Here is a 17,818-nt window from a genome sequence, read left to right on the forward strand (position 1 = left end):
TATAGAGACACAACAAATCACACTGACGAACAATTGCAATTACCTTCAAGGTTTTGACCACGCTTAAGAGTTCAATAGCATTCATTATACCCTTCGCCACACTGTGGAACAGGGTATTATAAGTTAGTGCATATGTTTGCAACACCCGGAAGGAGACGAGATAGACACATGGTGTCTTTGGCAATAATGCTCAGGGTGGGTCCCTGAGTCGATCTAGCCATGTCCGTCTGTCCGTCCGTCCGTCTGTCTGTGAACACATTTTTGTGATGAAAGTCTAGGTCGCAGTTTAAGACCAATCGCCTCCAATTTTGGCACAAGTTCCTGTTTTGGGTCAGAATAGAACCCTATTGATTTTGGACGAAATCGGTTCAGATTTAGATATAGTACCCATATATATCTTTCGCCCGATATGCACTTATATGGATCCAGAATCCAGAGTTTTACCCTAATTTGCTTGGAATTTTGCACCAGGAGAACAATAAGTACTATAGTCAGGTGTGCCAAATTTGATTGAAATCGGTTCAGATTGAGATATAGATCTCATATACATCTTTCGCCCGATATAGAATTTTATGGCCGCAGAAGCCAGAGTTTTAGCCCAATTTGGTTGAAATTTTGCACTAGGAGTACAATTAGCAGTGTAGTTAAGTGTGCTAAATTTTATTGAAATCGGTTCAGATTTGGATATAGCTCCCATATATATCTTTCGCCCGATTTTCCCCCATATGACCACAGGATTCAAAGTTGTAGGACGATTTACGTGAAATTTTGCACAGGGAGTAGAATTAAAACACTAAGTATGCATGTCAAATTTGGTTAAAACCGGTTCAGATTTCGATATAGCTTCCATATATATGCTTTTCCGATTTGGGCAAAAATTACCAAAATACCCACATTTTCCTTATAAAATCTCCACTGCTAAGTCGAAAACTTGTAAAAGTGACTCAAATTTTCCTTTATTTCTAATACACATATATCGACCGATAAATCATAAATACACTTTTGCGTTGCCTCAAAATTGGTTCAGATTAAAATGTTTCCCATATTTTTTTACCAACATAGTGTACCATCCCACGGCATTAGCCGACTTAAATTTTAAGTCTATAGATTACAAATTTTGTTCAGATAGAGTCAGATTTAAATGTATGTATTTCGGACAAAAACCTTTATATATAGCACCAATAGCACCCAACACATTTGACGGATTTGATATGGTATCGAAAATGTGGATTTACAAAGTGGTGCAGGGTATAATATAGTCGGCCCCGCCCGACTTTAGACTTTCCTTACTTGTTTTTTAATGAACTACATTTTAATTTTGATATTTAGCTAATGATTTCATTGTGAGTCATGAAATTCGTAGTGAATCACGAGAATTTTAGGGACTCATGTGATTTATCGTGTCCCGAACATTTTCGTAAATCACGAATATTGCCGTGAGGCACAAGAATTTTCGTTGTTCGAGCGTGAGTATAACTTTTCATTTCGTGAATACTCACATGTCGTGCGTGAATGTGCGTAAGTACACAAGTTTCTTTGTGAATATGCGTGGGCATGAGTGCAATTTCACTCACGCGCTCTCTAATTGTTAGAGCCCCCCCATCTAAATGTGAATAAATCTTTTGTTTCTCGTGCCACTTTCTGTTACTGTGATACTGACAACACCAGAAATGATCCGAAGAGTGAAGGCCAGATGGGATCGAAATCCACATATTGAATCATGAATTGGTCCAAGTCATTGAAGTTCCAAAAAGTGCAAGAGTTCACCAATGCACAACAAAAAGCTAGACTAGAGTCAAGGAGTTACTTCACTTGGGTGATTAGTGTAACTTGCCACAGAGATCAAAGGATAAAAATGTTTCTTTGTGTTAAAGCTGAGGTGTTTTCCTCTAAGTTTGCCAGGTTATGGTTCCTTAGTGGGTCCACGGACTCGGCTGTAGACATTGTAAGTTGTTTAAGCAGTCAAATTCACAATTATGAACCGATTTCGATGATTATCTTTGCTGGATAGAACTAGTAAAAATAAATTTAACAAAGTTAACCTGTTTTTGGACGAAACCTTGTTTTCTTCTGCATTCCCAAAATTCTACGCATTTAAAAATTAAAAGTTGTAAACTCCATTATTTGGAATTAAAAAAACAATTCGAAAGATTTGTTTTTCTAGACTTATCCCAATTTTTTTCGCTTGTTTCTTATAGAACACCAAATTAGGATACCTTTTTTCGGCCATTTTGGTGAAGTAGTATATGAATTCTTTTCATCGCAAAATCAGCATTTTAAACAAAAAACAATTGCTATGCGGATCTCTTTTTAAAAAAGCCTCATAAGTCTACTAACCAACTGTAAAAGGTTTCAACATCTTACACGGACGAAAAAGACTGTTTTTCATATGTTTGGGTGTAAAAATTATATGTTTGGAACTCAAATTTTTTAACACAATATTTTTAAGTGCAAGCATATAATGTTCATAAACTAGCATAACATGTTTGGGATATATATGTTAATATGTTAGAACATATTATGTGTGGACATAAAATGTTTGTAAATATAATATGCTTAGATGCAAACATACATTAATTTGAAAATAGCCTATAAACATACATGTGTTTAGAAAGAGAGACCTAGAGAATATGCTGCAAGTAAAATAATGGAAGTAACCAATTGGCGCCTTCAAAATATATTCACACAAAGAAAATTTCATTAAAAAAATTTTCTACCAGTGTATGCCCAAGGTTAAACATAATACGTTTGAACAATACAAACAATATTTTGTTTGCACCAATCCTGAAAATATATATACTTGAAGCAAAATGTGTTTGGGGTATATGTTACAGAAGCGATTTTTTTGAGGGTGTACCAGTAAACAGCCGAGAAATATGCAAGTTACAATAAACTTGTAGGATGATTTTGGGAATTTTTGATATGATTTTTTTTTGTACACACAAAAAATTATCACCAAAATTTTTTCAATTAAACATTTAACTGAATTTGGAGACAGATTCAATTAATTTGTTAATTGATTCAATTAATTATTTAACCAATTTAAAAAATGATTGATATTTGTTACGTTTCCAATTAATATATTAATTGATTCAATCAATTTATTAATCAATTCGGAAATAATTTTCAATTACAAACGTGATTGAAAATATTTCCGTTTCCAATTACACATGTGATTGATCCAATCACCTTTGTGATTGAAATTGAATAATTTTGAGCAATGGAAAGAGCGAAAAGAGAACAAGAGAATGGGTATTTATTAAAAAATGTATGATGGAGAGATCAGTCTGTGGAAGTAACTCGTAACGAACGGTTGGGTTTTTGTTTTTCGCGTAAATTGAAAAACATGATTGGCGACATTCTGTCTGCTGCATTCAAAATATGTGCATAAATATTTTGAACGCAATAACAAATCATAGCAAAGGGTTGAAATAAATAAAGTGTGCAACAACAAATGGCCACGTGGTAAACGTTTGAAAAAATATATGACAGAACGCATTAGAAATTACCTGTGTTTGTGTTTTGTGGTACTGTAAAAATGGAAAACAATCTACGTTTATTGAAGGTAAGAAATTGTGAAATGTGAATACCGTTTTCCATTGAAGGATGTTTACATTAAACTGACTAAAATAATATATTTTTTTCATTTCTTTTAGTGAGCAATTTTATATCGTGAAATTGGTCAATCAATCAACTCCATCATTTTATCAAATATATAAGAATATGTTTGCAATCAAAAGGTGGGTACCATATTGATCTTTTAAAATTATAATTTTTTTCACTCCTAGTTTTCTTAAAACCAAGAGCGGTATGGGTTTGTTGGTATGGGTCTTGAAGTTGCGAAGTAGCGTTGGCATTAGATTGAATTTTTGCTTTACCTGTCTTTTTCAGTTTGAACCCAAGTAGAGAGCAGTATATCTGATATATAAACTAATGAGCTGAATTATGTACACAGAAAAAAATTTCAGGAAAATTTTTCCAATTAAAATCTTAATTGAGTTTTAAAAAATATTCAATTAAAAATTTAATTGAAACAACAAATTTTTTAATTGAAATAAAAATCAATCACACAAATTAATAGTACCAATTAATTAATTGGATCAATTAATTTTTTAATTGACTGTCAATTATTTTTTTAATTGATACTATCATTTCTGTGATTGAAGACATTTCAATTAAAAAATTAATTGGATCAATTAATTTCGTGATTGAATCAGAAAAAATTTTTTTTGCGTGTAATGGTAAAAAAGATCTTTCTTTTGAATTTAAAAATATGAAAATATGCGAAAATAATAAAAATATGTGTTTTCCATTTATATTTTTTTCTATTTGGAAATCTAGGCGCATTTACACATTAGAAGGAACATGCTGACATTATGATAAGGAAGATAATGATAATTAAATTAATTAAATATTCAATATTTATAATTAAAAATATAATAAAATATTGAATATGTTTTATAAGAAACAAATATTTTCTTTTATTTCAAATAAAACTAAATACGATTTTTGGGGGCGCAATATATACATTTCTTGATTAAAATTTATAGACAACTTCAATTAATTATTTAATTGAATGAATCAAATAGTTGATTGATGTTTGTTACGAAATTAATTAAAATTTTAATTGATTCAGTTAAAACTGTGATTGAATTTTATGTTAAAAATCAATCACGTTTTTAATTGATTCAATCACACAATTAATTGATTCCGTGACAAAAGTCAATTAAATTTTTAATTGAAAATCGTGTTGGTTTTCAATCAAAATGGGTGATTGATACTATCATTTTCGTGATTAAATACATTTCAATTAAAAAAATGATTGAATCCGCGATTTTCGTGATTGAAATCAAAAAAAATTTTTTTTTTGTGTGTAGTTAGTTCTATGCAATAGAAAATACACGAGTAGGGATTTATACACTGGCAATCAAAACCGAGTGCATGTTTACGATATTTTTATTTAGGGTGTTAAAAAATTTTGAATAATAGACGGATCATTTTGAAAATTTCAGGGAATGCTATTTATTATGTTAGTAATAAAATTTAGCAAGCAGAAAAAATAAACTTAACTAGAATTAACAAATTCACAGGAAAAAATAAGGCAGCAGTATTCACTCAGTTTTGAACGTATTATTAGTAAGACAGTATATGTTTGGTATCAGTACGGAATCCACAATCCTTTGTTTTTAATCACTTTTTTCATACTACTAGGCATGCTTTCAGCTATATTTTGTATGATTTCACTTGGAATATTTTGCCACTCTAATTGTACTCGGCTCCAAAGTTCTTCCATGTTACTTGGCGCTCGTTCATACTGCGCCAATCGCCTCTGGACCACAGCCCATAAATTTTCGATAGGGTTGAGGTCTGGGCTTTGTGCTGGCCACTGCATTAACTCAAAATTTTGTTCCAAGAGCCAGCGTTGCACAATTTTCGCTGCATGCTTTGGGTCTCCGTCTTGCTGGAAAACCACTTCTTCTTCAGGGTAGGCGCTTCTATCCACAAACTCCTGTAAATTTGTTTGGAGGATACGGAGATAGCTCTCCTTGTTCATTATCCCTTCAATTTTTACCAGTGGTCCCAAATTCCACCATGTGAAACACCCCCAAACCATTAAGCTGCCACCACCATGTTTGACGGTTTGCTTATACGCTCATTTTTGAATACGCTCGGTTTTGAATACGCTCATGAGGTCTATGCCAAAAATATTCTTTCCCATCACTCTGGAAACGATTAATTTTTGTTTCGTCGGACCAAATTACCAGTTTCCAATCTTCCTCCGTCCAATTCTTGTGACTTTTACAGAACTTGAGTCTGGATTTTATGTTTTTATCAGATAGAGCTGGCTTTTTCTTCTTAACTGCTGAAACGTATCCAAGCCTGTGAAGCGCTCTACGAGCAGTTGGTGCACTTACGTTCTTTCTTATTGCTAAAACAGCCTGTTTAGGTGTTTTGCAGCTTTTGTTTCGTATTTGACGTAACATCAAACGGGCATCTGAGTCTTTTAACAGCCTTGGGCGACCACCAGAATTCGGCACAGGCGCAACATTTCTTCGTTTCTGTACAGCTATTACGATGCGTTGACTCACGTTCAGTTCTTTAGCAATAACACGTGACGATTTTCCACTATTAGTCAAGGTGACTATATTATTTTCCACATCTAATGCGATTTTTCTCATTTTTTTAATTAATTTATTTTAACGCACCTTAATCTCCAAAATTAACGAACACAATAATACCGAAATTCACTGAAGAATACTATAAGCAAACAAAATGCCCTACATTTACCTAACGATACATTTCCATATCTTTGGAAATGCGTAGCCTACTTAGCTTTCAATTGGACAAAGCGTTCAAAACTGAGTGCATAGGGTTTCCATATATTTTTGCTGCAATTCGCTGGTGTTGCCATGTTTATTTTTTTTCTTCGTACATTATTATGTTGCATATGTAATGAAGTATAAGCGCTGAAAATTTCAACGAAATCCGACAATTATTTAAAAATATATGACACTAGAAGTAATAATGTTTAAAATATGCACTCGGTTTTGATCGCCAGTGTAAATTGAAAATCGAACGCTCAATTATTCGAAATCGATTATTAATCTAAAAAAAAAACTAGTATATACGGCCGTAAGTTCAGCCAGGCCGAATCTTATGTACCCTCCACCATGGATTGCGTAGGAACTTCTACGAATGACTGTCATTCACAATCGAATTACTTGGGTTGAGGTATCTTAAAACTTCTTAACATCGTTTTCTAAATTGTGAGTTAGTCTATACGTGGCATATATTTGACAAAAAAGGTATGTATAGGTAAGTCTATAAAAAATTACGAATCGATATGGACTTTTGCACGGTACGTAGAGAGCCAGAATTGAAATATGGGGGTCGCTTATATGTGGGCTATATACAATTATGAACTTGATATGGACCAATTTTTGTGTGATTGGGAATCGATTTATTTGAGGGCTATATATAACTATAGACCGATATGGACCTAGTTAGGCATGATTGTTAACGGCCATATACTAGAACAATGTACCAAATTTCCACTGACTCGGATGAAATTTTTTGCATGGTTGTTAAATATCATATACTACCACCACGTATCAAAGTTCAACCAGATCGGATGAATTTTGCTTCTCCAAAAGGCACCGGAGGTCAAATCTGGGGATCGGTTTATATGGGGGCTATATATAATTATGGACTGTTATGAACCAATTCCAGCGTGGTTGTTGGATACCATATACTAACATCACGTACCAAATTTCAACCGAATCGAATGAATTTTGCTCTTCCAAGGGGCTCCGGAGGTCAAATCTGGGGATCGGTTTATATGGGGGTTATATATAATTATGGACCGATTTCGACCAATTTTTGCATGGGTATTTGAGGCCATATATTAACACCAAGTACCAAATTTCAACTGAATCAGATGAATTTTGCTCTTCCAAGAGGTTCCGGAGGTCAAATCTGGTGATCGGTTTATATGGGGGCTATATATAATTATGGACCGATGTGGAACAATTTTTGCATGGTCATTAGAGGCCATATACTAACACCATTTACCAAATTTCAGCCGGATCGGATGAAATTTGCTTCTCTTAGAGTCTCCGCAAGCCAAATCGGGGGATCGGTTTATATGGGGGCTATATATAATTATGGATCGATGTGGACCAATTTTTGCATGGTTGTTAGAGATCATATGCTGACAGTATGTACCAAATTTCAGATCGGATGAAATTTGCTTCTCTTAGAGGCTCCGCAAGCCAAATCTTCGGATCGGTTTATATGGGGGCTATATATAATCATGGACCGATGTGGACCAATTTTTCCATGGTTGTTAGAGACCATATACTAACACCATGTACCAAATTTCAGCCGGATCGGACGAAATTTGCTTCTCAAAGAGGATCTGGAAGCCAAATCTGGGGGTCCGTTTATATGGGGGCTATACGTAAAAGTGGACCGATATGGCCCATCCGACCTACATCAACAACAACTACTTGTGCCAAGTTTCAAGTCGATAGCTTGTTTCCTTCGGAAGTTAGCGTGGTTTCAACAGACGGACGGACATGCTCAGATCGACTCAGAATTTCACCACGACCCAGAATATATATACTTTATATTTCAATGTGTTACACACGGAATGACAAAGTTAATATACCCCATCCTTTGGTGGAGGGTATAATAATCGCAAAATCGAATTTAGATTTTCAACTATATTTTAATTTTGATCATCAAAAATGGTTTTTAGATTTCCAACTAGTTCTTAATTTAGTCTATCAAAATCGATTTTAATGTTTTCTTTTTTCATATTGATTTGTTTGAATTGAATCGAAAAGGACTTGGATGTGGGAAAAGCGCACATATTTCATAATTTTTATAACTATGTCTGTCTGTCTGTCCGGCTGTATGTTGTAATCATGCTACAGTCTCCAATAATCAAGCAATCGTACTGAAATTTTGCACAAACTCGTCTTTTGTCTGCAGGCATGTCAAATTCGAAGATGGGCTATATCGGTGCAGGTTTTGATATAGTCCTCATATAAACCGACCTCCCGATTTGGAGTCTTCGGCTTAAAGAAACCACAGTTTTTATCCAATCTGCCTAAAATATGAAATCTAGAAGTATTTTAGGACCATAAAGAGGTGTACCAAAAATTGTGAGTATCGGTCCATGTTTTGGTATATCCCCCATGTAGACCGATCTCCCAATTTTACTTCATGGGCTTCTAGAATCCGTAGTTTTTATCCAATTTGAAATTTGAAATCTAGAGGTATTTTAGAACCATAAAGAGGTCTGACAAAAATGATGAGTATCGGTCCATGTTTCAGTATAGCCCCTATATAGTAGGTTTCTTTCCTGGGAAATAAAATTTACACAAAGTATATAAATAAGATTGGGGATAATCGTTGGGTCAGTTGTCGTAAATTCGGGTTTATGGTATTTGGGGTTAAAGAAAATGCGTTATAACAAATGGAGATTTCGTTTGTCTAAAACTTCATTCTGGAGAAAAGTATTTTTTCTTTGTGAGTCTATTCAATCCCACATAAGACTCTGAAGAGGCTATCATAGAACTAAGTCCATAAGCAAATATTTTCATCGATATTTTATGGCTTCGCTGCAATTTTAGTCCGGTTTAAAGTTTTATTCAAAGGTTATTAAAACTTCGATTCCGAGTAAAGTGTACTTTTCCCAATGTCATTAACGTAATAATATTTTTGTTCCTAACTTTCAATTTTATACTCCTCTGCATTTAAAATTGATAATTGGATGGGATAATTGATCTATGTAGTCATGGACGATTATATATGTTCCCCTCAATTTAATTTCAAGTGAAAAACAATATGCAAATAAGACCTACCTATCTCATAGTCCCCCTTCAGAAAAATAAACGCATAGGTAAATAACCCGAAGTGATTTTAGTCACAATATTAAGCTAACATTTAGGTTGGTTTTCAGGCTAAGTTTATATTCTGTTGCCCCTATGACTTTCAACAATAAAAAATTTGCATTTCGTTTCAAATTAAAGGAGTGGTGTCACTCAGTCGTTGCACTACACTGTATATAGTTTTTTTTTTTGTGACATACGTATGGTACCTTGATTGGTTGGTTGAATGGATGAATGGGTTAAACTATGTCATTTGCAACTGTGAGGTTAATTTGTTTGGAGAGCCGGTGTTAGGGATCTTGTCGAAAAAATAACTAAATGCCGTAGTGTTATATATTAGCATTAATTGATTAATTAGCCTAGACAACACTTTTTTTTGTATTAAATATGTGTTCTCATGTAATTGGGCATATCAAGAACATTTGTTCGTTCTTTTGAGATAGCAAAAAAAAAAAAATATTTTCATGGCCAGCAGAAAAATAAAAAAATCAGGGGTTTTTGGAAAAAAAGATAATTTATTTGAAATGTTAGCTGGATTGTGAGTAGGTATTGTTCTTGGAAATCAGGATACTGACCCAGTTTACTTCTCAACTCCATACATAGTGTCACTTACGAATTATGCTATTAAGCATATAAAATAAAAATATTTCGATTTAAAGAAACGTTTAATTATTCTGAAGAAAGGAACTATACAGAAGAAACTCCCTTGACTTTTCTCCACATATTGTTGAAAACTTCTTTTATGGTGCAACTCGATTCATAAACATCTCAGTTAAAAGCTTTATGGCCCAATTTTTAATTCCAGATTTAACTCTACTTCTGTTTTTTTTTTTATACCCTCCACCATAGGTAGAGGGATATATTAACTTTGTCATTCCGTTTGTAACACATCGAAATATTGGTCTAAGATCCCATAAAGTATATATATTCTGGGTCGTGGTGAAATTCTGAGACGATCTAGCTATGTCCGTCCGTCCGTCTGTGGAAAGCACGCTAACTTTCGAACGAAACAAGCTTTCGACTTGAAACTTGGCACAAGTAGTTGCTATTGATGTAGGTCAGATGGTATTGCAAATGGGCCATATCGGACCACGTTTACGTACAGTCCCCATATAAACCGGCCCCCACATTTGACTTGTGGATCCTCTTGGAGGAGCAAATTTCATCCGATCCGGCTGAAATTTGGTTCGTGGTGTAAGTATATGACCTCTAATACCACCGGAGCCTCTTTGAGGAGCAAATTTCATCAGATTCGGTTGAATTTTTCTATGTTGCGTAAGTATATGGCCACTAAGAACCATACAAAAATTTATCCATATCCGGCCATAAATATATATAGCCCCCATATAAACCTCTCCCCAGATTTGACCTCCGGAGCCTCTTGGAGGAGCAAATTTCGTTCGATTCGGTTAAAATTTTGTACGTTATATAAGTATATGGTGTCTAACAACCGGTGTATAATTCATATCGGTGTATAATTATATATAGCCCTATATAAACCGATCCCCAGATTTAACCTCGGGAGCCTTTCGGAATTTCTTAGAGGCGCAAATTTCATCCGATTCGGCTGAAATTTGGTACGTTGTGTTAGTATATTGTTGTTAACAACCATTCCAAAAGTGGTCCATATCGGTCCATAGTTATATATAGCGCTCAGATAAACCGATCCCCAGATTTTACTTCTTCCTGGATAAGCAAATTTTATTTGATCTTACTAAAATTTGGTACTAATCACACAAAAATTGAACCATATAGGGTCATAATTGTATATAGCCCCCATATAAACCGACCCCCATATTTCACTTCTGTCTTTCTTTTACCGCCAAAAATTCATACCGGTCAAGAACTGAATTATATAGGTTTTTAGTCTGCCTTTTTACCTAAATTATACCGCGTATGGACAAACTTCCAATTTAGAAGACGATGTTAAGGAGTTTTAAGATACCTTTCCATCGGCAAGTATTACTACAACCCAGGTAATTCGATTGTGGATGACCGTCTTTAATAGTAGTTTCTACGCAATCCATGGTGGAGGGTACATAAGATTCGGCCGAGCCGAACTTACGGCCGTATATACTTGTTATATCCTCCACCATAGGATGGGGGGTATATTAACTTTGTCATTCCGTTTGTAACACATCGAAATATTACTCTAAGACCCCATAAAGTATATATATTCTGGGTCGTGGTGAAATTCTGAGTCGATCTAGGCATGTCCGTCCGTCCGTCTGTTGAAATCACTCTAATTTCCGAACGAAACAAGTAGGTTGGATGGTTTTGCAAATGGGCCATATCGGACCACTTTTACGTATAGCCCCCATATAAACCGACGCTCACATTTAGCTTGCGGAGCCTTTTGGAGGAGTAAAATTCATCCGATCCGCTTGAAATTTGATACATGGTGTTAGTATATGGTCTCTCATAACCATGCAAAAATTGGTCCAAATCGGTCCATAATTATATATAGGCCCCATATAAACCGATCCCCAGATTTGGCTTGCGGAGCCTCTTGGAAGTCCAAAATTCATCTGATTCAGTTGAAATTTGGTACGTGGTGTTAATATATGGCCTCAAACACCCATGCAAATATTGGTCGAAATCGGTCCATAATTATATATAGCGCCCATATAAACCGATCCCCAGATTTGACCTCTTGAGCCCCTTGGAAGGGCAAAATTCATCCGATTCGGTTGAAATTTGGTACATGATGTTAGTATATGGTATCCAACAACCATGCAGGAATTGGTTCATATCAGTCCATAAAGGGTGATACGGTCAAAATTTGGTCAATATAAACTTGACGTATTTCTTTCAATTTTGCATTTAAAAAACCTGAACACCCCTCATTTTGAAGGTGTGTGTGTTTAGAATGTTGCTCCTATTTTGATTTTGGAATTCACTCTTCAGTTGTCAAAATGCCGTCCAAGCAAAAAGAGCAGCGTATCAAAATTTTGCTCGCGCATCGCGAAAATCCGAGCTACTCGCACGCAAAGCTGGCAAAATCGCTAAAAGTTGCCAAATCAACCGTTACGGAAGCCGCTGAGACGACAAAGAGAGTTGCCGGTAGCTTCAAGCGAAACCCTAAACTCTCTCTCCGAGATGCCGCAAATAAGCTGGGTGTATCGTCTACAACTGTGCATCGAGCCAAAAATCGAGCCGGACTATCGACTTACAAGAAGGTAGTGACTCCAAATCGCGATGATAAACAAAATACGACGGCCAAAGCGCGATCCCGGAGGCTGTACACGACGATGCAGACGAAGTTTGACTGCGTGGTGATGGACGACGAAACCTACGTCAAAGCCGACTACAAGCAGCTTCCGGGACAGGAGTTTTATACGGCAAAAGGAAGGGGAAAGGTAGTAGATATTTTCAAGCACATAAACCTGTGGCTTGAAAAGCAGCATTTTCATAGCTTCCGGGACTGTCAACCAAGAAATTTACGTGAAAGAGTGTTTGAATAAACGTCTGCTGCCTTTCCTGAAGAAACACGGTTGTTCCGTACTGTTTTGGCCGGATTTGGCATCTTGCCATTACAGTAAAAAGGCCATGCAGGTGGTTCCCAAGGACAAGAACCCTCCCAACACGCCAGAGCTCCGCCCAATTGAGAAATACTGGACTATTGTCAAGCGGAACCTAAAGAAGACCAAAAAACCTGCTAAGGACGAGCAGCAGTTCAAGGCAAACTGGCTTTCTGCGGCGAAGAAGGTGGACAAGGTGGCTGTACAAAATCTGATGGCAGGTGTCAAGCGTGAGGCCCGGCAATTCGGATTTGGAAAAGCGAAAGCCTAACTGAATATTTTTCCTGAATTTTATACTAATTGAACTTGAAAAAGAAATTTAATTTGATTTTTTAAATAAACGATTTCACCGATTTTTTCCCTTTTCACCCTTTTTCCCATGGGTTTATATGGGGCTTAATTATATATAGCCCCATATAAACCCATCCCGAGATTTGGTTTTGGAGACTCTTGGAGAAGCAAAATTCATCCGATCTGGTTGAAATTTGGTACGTGGTGTTAGTATATGATATTTAACAACCATGCCAAAAGTGGTCCATATCAGTCCATAATCATATATAGCCCCCATATAAACCGGTCCCGATATTTGGTTTTGGAGCCTCTTGGAGGAGCAAATTTCATCCGAGTCAGTTGAAATTTGGTACATTATGGTAGTATGTGGCCGTTAACAACCATGCCTAACTAGGTCCATATCGGTCTATAGTTATATATAGTCCTCAGATAAATCGATCCCCAATCATACAAAAATTGGTCCATATCAATATCATAATTGTAGCCCTCATATAAGCGACCCCCATATTTCAATTCTAGCTCTCCATGTACCAGGCAAAAGTCCATATCGATACGTAATTATTTGTATACTTGTCTAATATATACCACGTATGGACTAACCCACAATTTAGAAAACGATGTTAAGAAGTTTTAAGATACCTTGCCATCGATAAGTATTACCACAACGCAAGTAATTCAATTGTGGATGACAGTCTTTCACAGAAGTTTCTACGCAATCCATGGTGGAGGCTACATAAGATTCGGCCTGGCCAAACTTACGACCGTATATACTTGTTTTTAATTGGAATATATAATTTACGGAATTTCGAAAAAGTCTTGTCAAGATTAAAAAAATTTGACTTTTATTACACATTATTACAATATGTATTCGAGCTTATTAGACAAGAAGATTAAGGGAATTGATACTATTAAGTTGAAAATGCCAGATATTCATCTACACAAGCATGTTTCAACACTGACTTATTCCAATTTAGTGTAGCTTTGGAATTTATGCTACAATCAAAGACACTTGTCTCGAAAAAAAAAACTTCTTTTGCTCATATCTCTGCATCCTAAGGAGTTCAATTCGTGACCACCCCTAGAAAATCCAAAATTCTATCCAAATATTTTGCTCATATCTCCTAAACTATGCGTCCTAGAGCAAAAAGGGAGCTTAATTCATGAGTATATCAAGAAATTTTTTATGAGAACTTCTTTTGATCATATCTCCCAAACTATGCATCCTAAGGAGTCCAATTCGTGACCACCCCTAGAAAATCCAAAATTCCATCCAAATATTTTGCTCATATCTCCTAAACTATGCATCCTAGAGCAAAAAGGGAGCTTAACTCGTGATCATATGTTATCAAGAAAATCACAAATGCCATCCTGAAAAAAACGAAATTTTAAATAAAAAAAAAAATATTTTTCTCACATCTTCTAAACTATGATAACCCCAAGAAAACCAAAAATTCCATCCAAATCTTAAACAAATCAAAATGTTCATACGAAAAACCTCTTATGCTTATGCGCCCTGGAGCAAAAATGAGCTTATTTCGCAATCACTCCCAGAAAATCCAAAAGTCCATCCAAATCCTGAAAAATCGCAATTTTTAAATAAAAAAATATGTTTCTCTCATATTTTTCTCTCATGCCTCCTAGAGCAAGAAAACCCAAAATTCCATCCAAACCCAGAAAAAATCGAAAATTTTGTATAAAAAGCTTTTTTCCCTCATATCTTCTAAACTATGCACCCAGATCGAAAAAGAGTTTAATTCGAGATTACTTCTAGAAAACCAAAAAAATCCATCCAAATCCAGAAAAACATCGAAATTTTTATATGAAAAACTTCTTTTGCTCATATCTATACGCCCTAGAGCGAAAAGAAGGTTAATTCGTGACCACCCCAAAATTCCATCCCAATTCTGAAAAAATCTAAATTTACTACGGAAAACTTAATTTTCACATATGTCCTAAACTACGCGCGCCCTAGAGCGAAAAGAAGCTTAATTCGTGATTACCCCTAGAAAAATTAAAATCCCATTCTAATACTGAAAAAAAAATCCACCGAAATTTTTTTCCTAAACTAAGCGCCCCCTAAAAATTCCAAAAATGTTATCCCAATCCTGACAAATTTTTATATAAAATACTTCTTTTGCGCATATTTCCAAAACGTTGCATCCTAGAGTAGTTCAATTCGTAATCACCCCTAAAAATACAAAATTCCATCCAAATCTTGAAAATACCGAAATTTTTTATAAAAAAACTTTCTTTGCTCATATCTAAACTATGAGTTCTAGAGTAAAAAGGAGCTTATTTCGTGATGAGGCATAAAAACTCCAAGATTCCAAGCAAATCCTGAAATCCAAATTTCAGTCCTGAAAAAAATCTAAATTTTAATACGAAAAACTTCTTTTGCTCATATCTCCTAAACTATGCGTCATAGAGAAAAAATACGCCTACTTATGCGTCCTAGAGCAAAAAGACGCCTACTTATTGATCGCCTATAGAAAATCCAAAACCCGAAAAGTACAATTCGTGACCACCCTTGGAAAATCCAAAATTCTATACAAATCCAGAAAAAAAGCAACTTAATTCATGATCACCCTAGAAAATTCAAAATAACATCTAAATCTTGGAATAATCGAAATAGCAAATTCCATAAGAATCCTGAAAATTTATATAAAAACTTTTTCTGCTGATCTCTCATATCTATGGGCCCGAGAGCGAAAAGGAGTTTAATTCATGATTACCACTAGAAATCCTGAAAAAATTTAAATTGGAATCCTGAAAAAATTGAAAACCCAAATTCGTTCATTAAATTTAATTAAAGTTAGGTTAACATTTTATTTAGGAATAAAGTACTTTGTCTTTACGTGTACTTTTATTTATTTACTTGTTTTCAATTTCAAAACGCATTGAAATGTGTATACAATTACATTCAATGGTAAAACAAAATTATATTTAATTTGTTTGTAATTAATACAAAATGTAATTTCAAACAAAATAGCTCCTATTAGTCACACTAACAATTACTACCAATTAAATGTATTAAAATATTTGACTCGCCACTTAAATGATAGAAATAAATGGAAATATATTCACATAACAATTCTTGAGAATAATTCCTTTTAAATTTTTCAAAAAAAAAAAAAAAAAAATGGCTGAGATAACCACGTACGCTGGCTGGATTAAATTGTATAATGAATGTGAATTGTATTCTATGGTGAAGGGGAATTGTTTAATGATATTTAACAAAAATTTTAAATAACTTTGATGCACAAAGAAAACAAACTACACTGAAGAATAAACACACATGCAGTTTTTATACACTCAAAAACTTTTTACTTGGATCAAACGATTTTGACCTTTCCTTAAGGAAACCTCATTTCTTAAGGTGTGATCCGAATTCAGTGTTTTGGATGTGAATTAAAAAATTTTATGATATTTGCCGAATAAATAATTTTTATATTTTTATGATTTTTAATCATTCTAAAGCTTGTCTGAACGTTTGACCTTAAATATTTTAAAAAATTCTCAAGTTTTCTAGAATGAATTTAGCAATATCTTCGACAAACATTTTAATAACCTCAAGACCTCTTTGGGAGGTCATTTTTGGAAATGCTATTTAAATTTTGTCTTTAGAAAAACTTCCAAAATTTTTTACCGGACATACGCAGAAACAATCTCACGAAAATTTTTCCAATTAAAATCTTAATTGAGTTTAAAAAAATATTCAATAAAAAATTTAATTGATTCAACAAATTTTTTCATTGAAACAAAAATCAATCATAACATTTATCAATTAATTTTGAATTCACTTTCAATTAGTTTTTTAACTGATGCTATCATTTCTGTGATTGACGACATTTCAATAAAAAAATTCATTGTATCAATTAATTTCATGATTGAATCAGAAAAACAATTTTTGTGTGTGTTTAAAGCGTTTTCATCTTAAATCAAAATATTCAATATATCAGTTTCGGTACAGACGATTTCTTCAAATCAAAGATGGTTTTCTTTACATTAAGGACAATTTTAGTTAGTTAAAAGACATATGACTTTAACGGAGGGGCGCAAATTTACAAGATTCTAATTAAAATTTTATTATTTTAAAGAAATTTGTCCTTTATATTATGTTAATTGCGTATCCTAAAATTTAGGTTGAATAAACATTCATATTAGGTTAGGATGATTAGCTTAGGATTAGTGGCAGCCCGCTGTATCAGGCTCACTTAGACTATTCAGTCCATTGTGATACCACATTGGTGAACTTCTCTCATTCATATTAGGTCAATATTTTTTCAGTGAATGCTAAGACTTATTTGGAAGATTTTACATTTATGGTTTAAAGTTTTTTTGGTAGTATCTGCACTCAAAAAAAGTGAACCCTGCGCGAAGGAAAATCTTGGTTAATTTTAACTTTTTAAAGCCGATAAATATCAGAAAAATAAGTAAATACTTTTGGACAAATGCAAGAAAATTTATTGCTCATAATTAATTTTGGAGTTCAAAATTGTAAAAATTTTCAAACAAGTTTAAGATGTGTGCATTTGTGGTAAATATTTTTGCGTAATACGAATTTAGTAAATATTGAAGTCTTCATTTGTTTATTATACCCTGCGCCAC

The 17,818-nt window shown here is 34.3% G+C and overlaps 1 protein-coding gene across 1 annotated transcript; it reads right to left on the reverse strand.

Moving 5' to 3' along the window:
- Positions 1–5,645: 5,645 nt before the first annotated feature.
- Positions 5,646–6,179, reverse strand: LOC142232741 (uncharacterized). The gene has a single exon (XM_075303395.1). It carries the CDS (start codon positions 6,177–6,179, stop codon positions 5,646–5,648), a length of 534 nt encoding a protein of 177 aa, XP_075159510.1.
- Between the last annotated feature and the right edge of the window lie 11,639 nt (positions 6,180–17,818).

Source organism: Haematobia irritans, chromosome 1 (genome assembly GCF_050003625.1).
Source record: "Haematobia irritans isolate KBUSLIRL chromosome 1, ASM5000362v1, whole genome shotgun sequence".
Lineage (NCBI taxonomy): Eukaryota > Metazoa > Arthropoda > Insecta > Diptera > Muscidae > Haematobia > Haematobia irritans.

Coding starts and splice junctions, on each gene's coding strand:
- LOC142232741 (XM_075303395.1), bottom strand. CDS start 6,179: ATGAGAAAAATCGCATTAGATGTGGAAAATAATATAGTCACCTTGACT.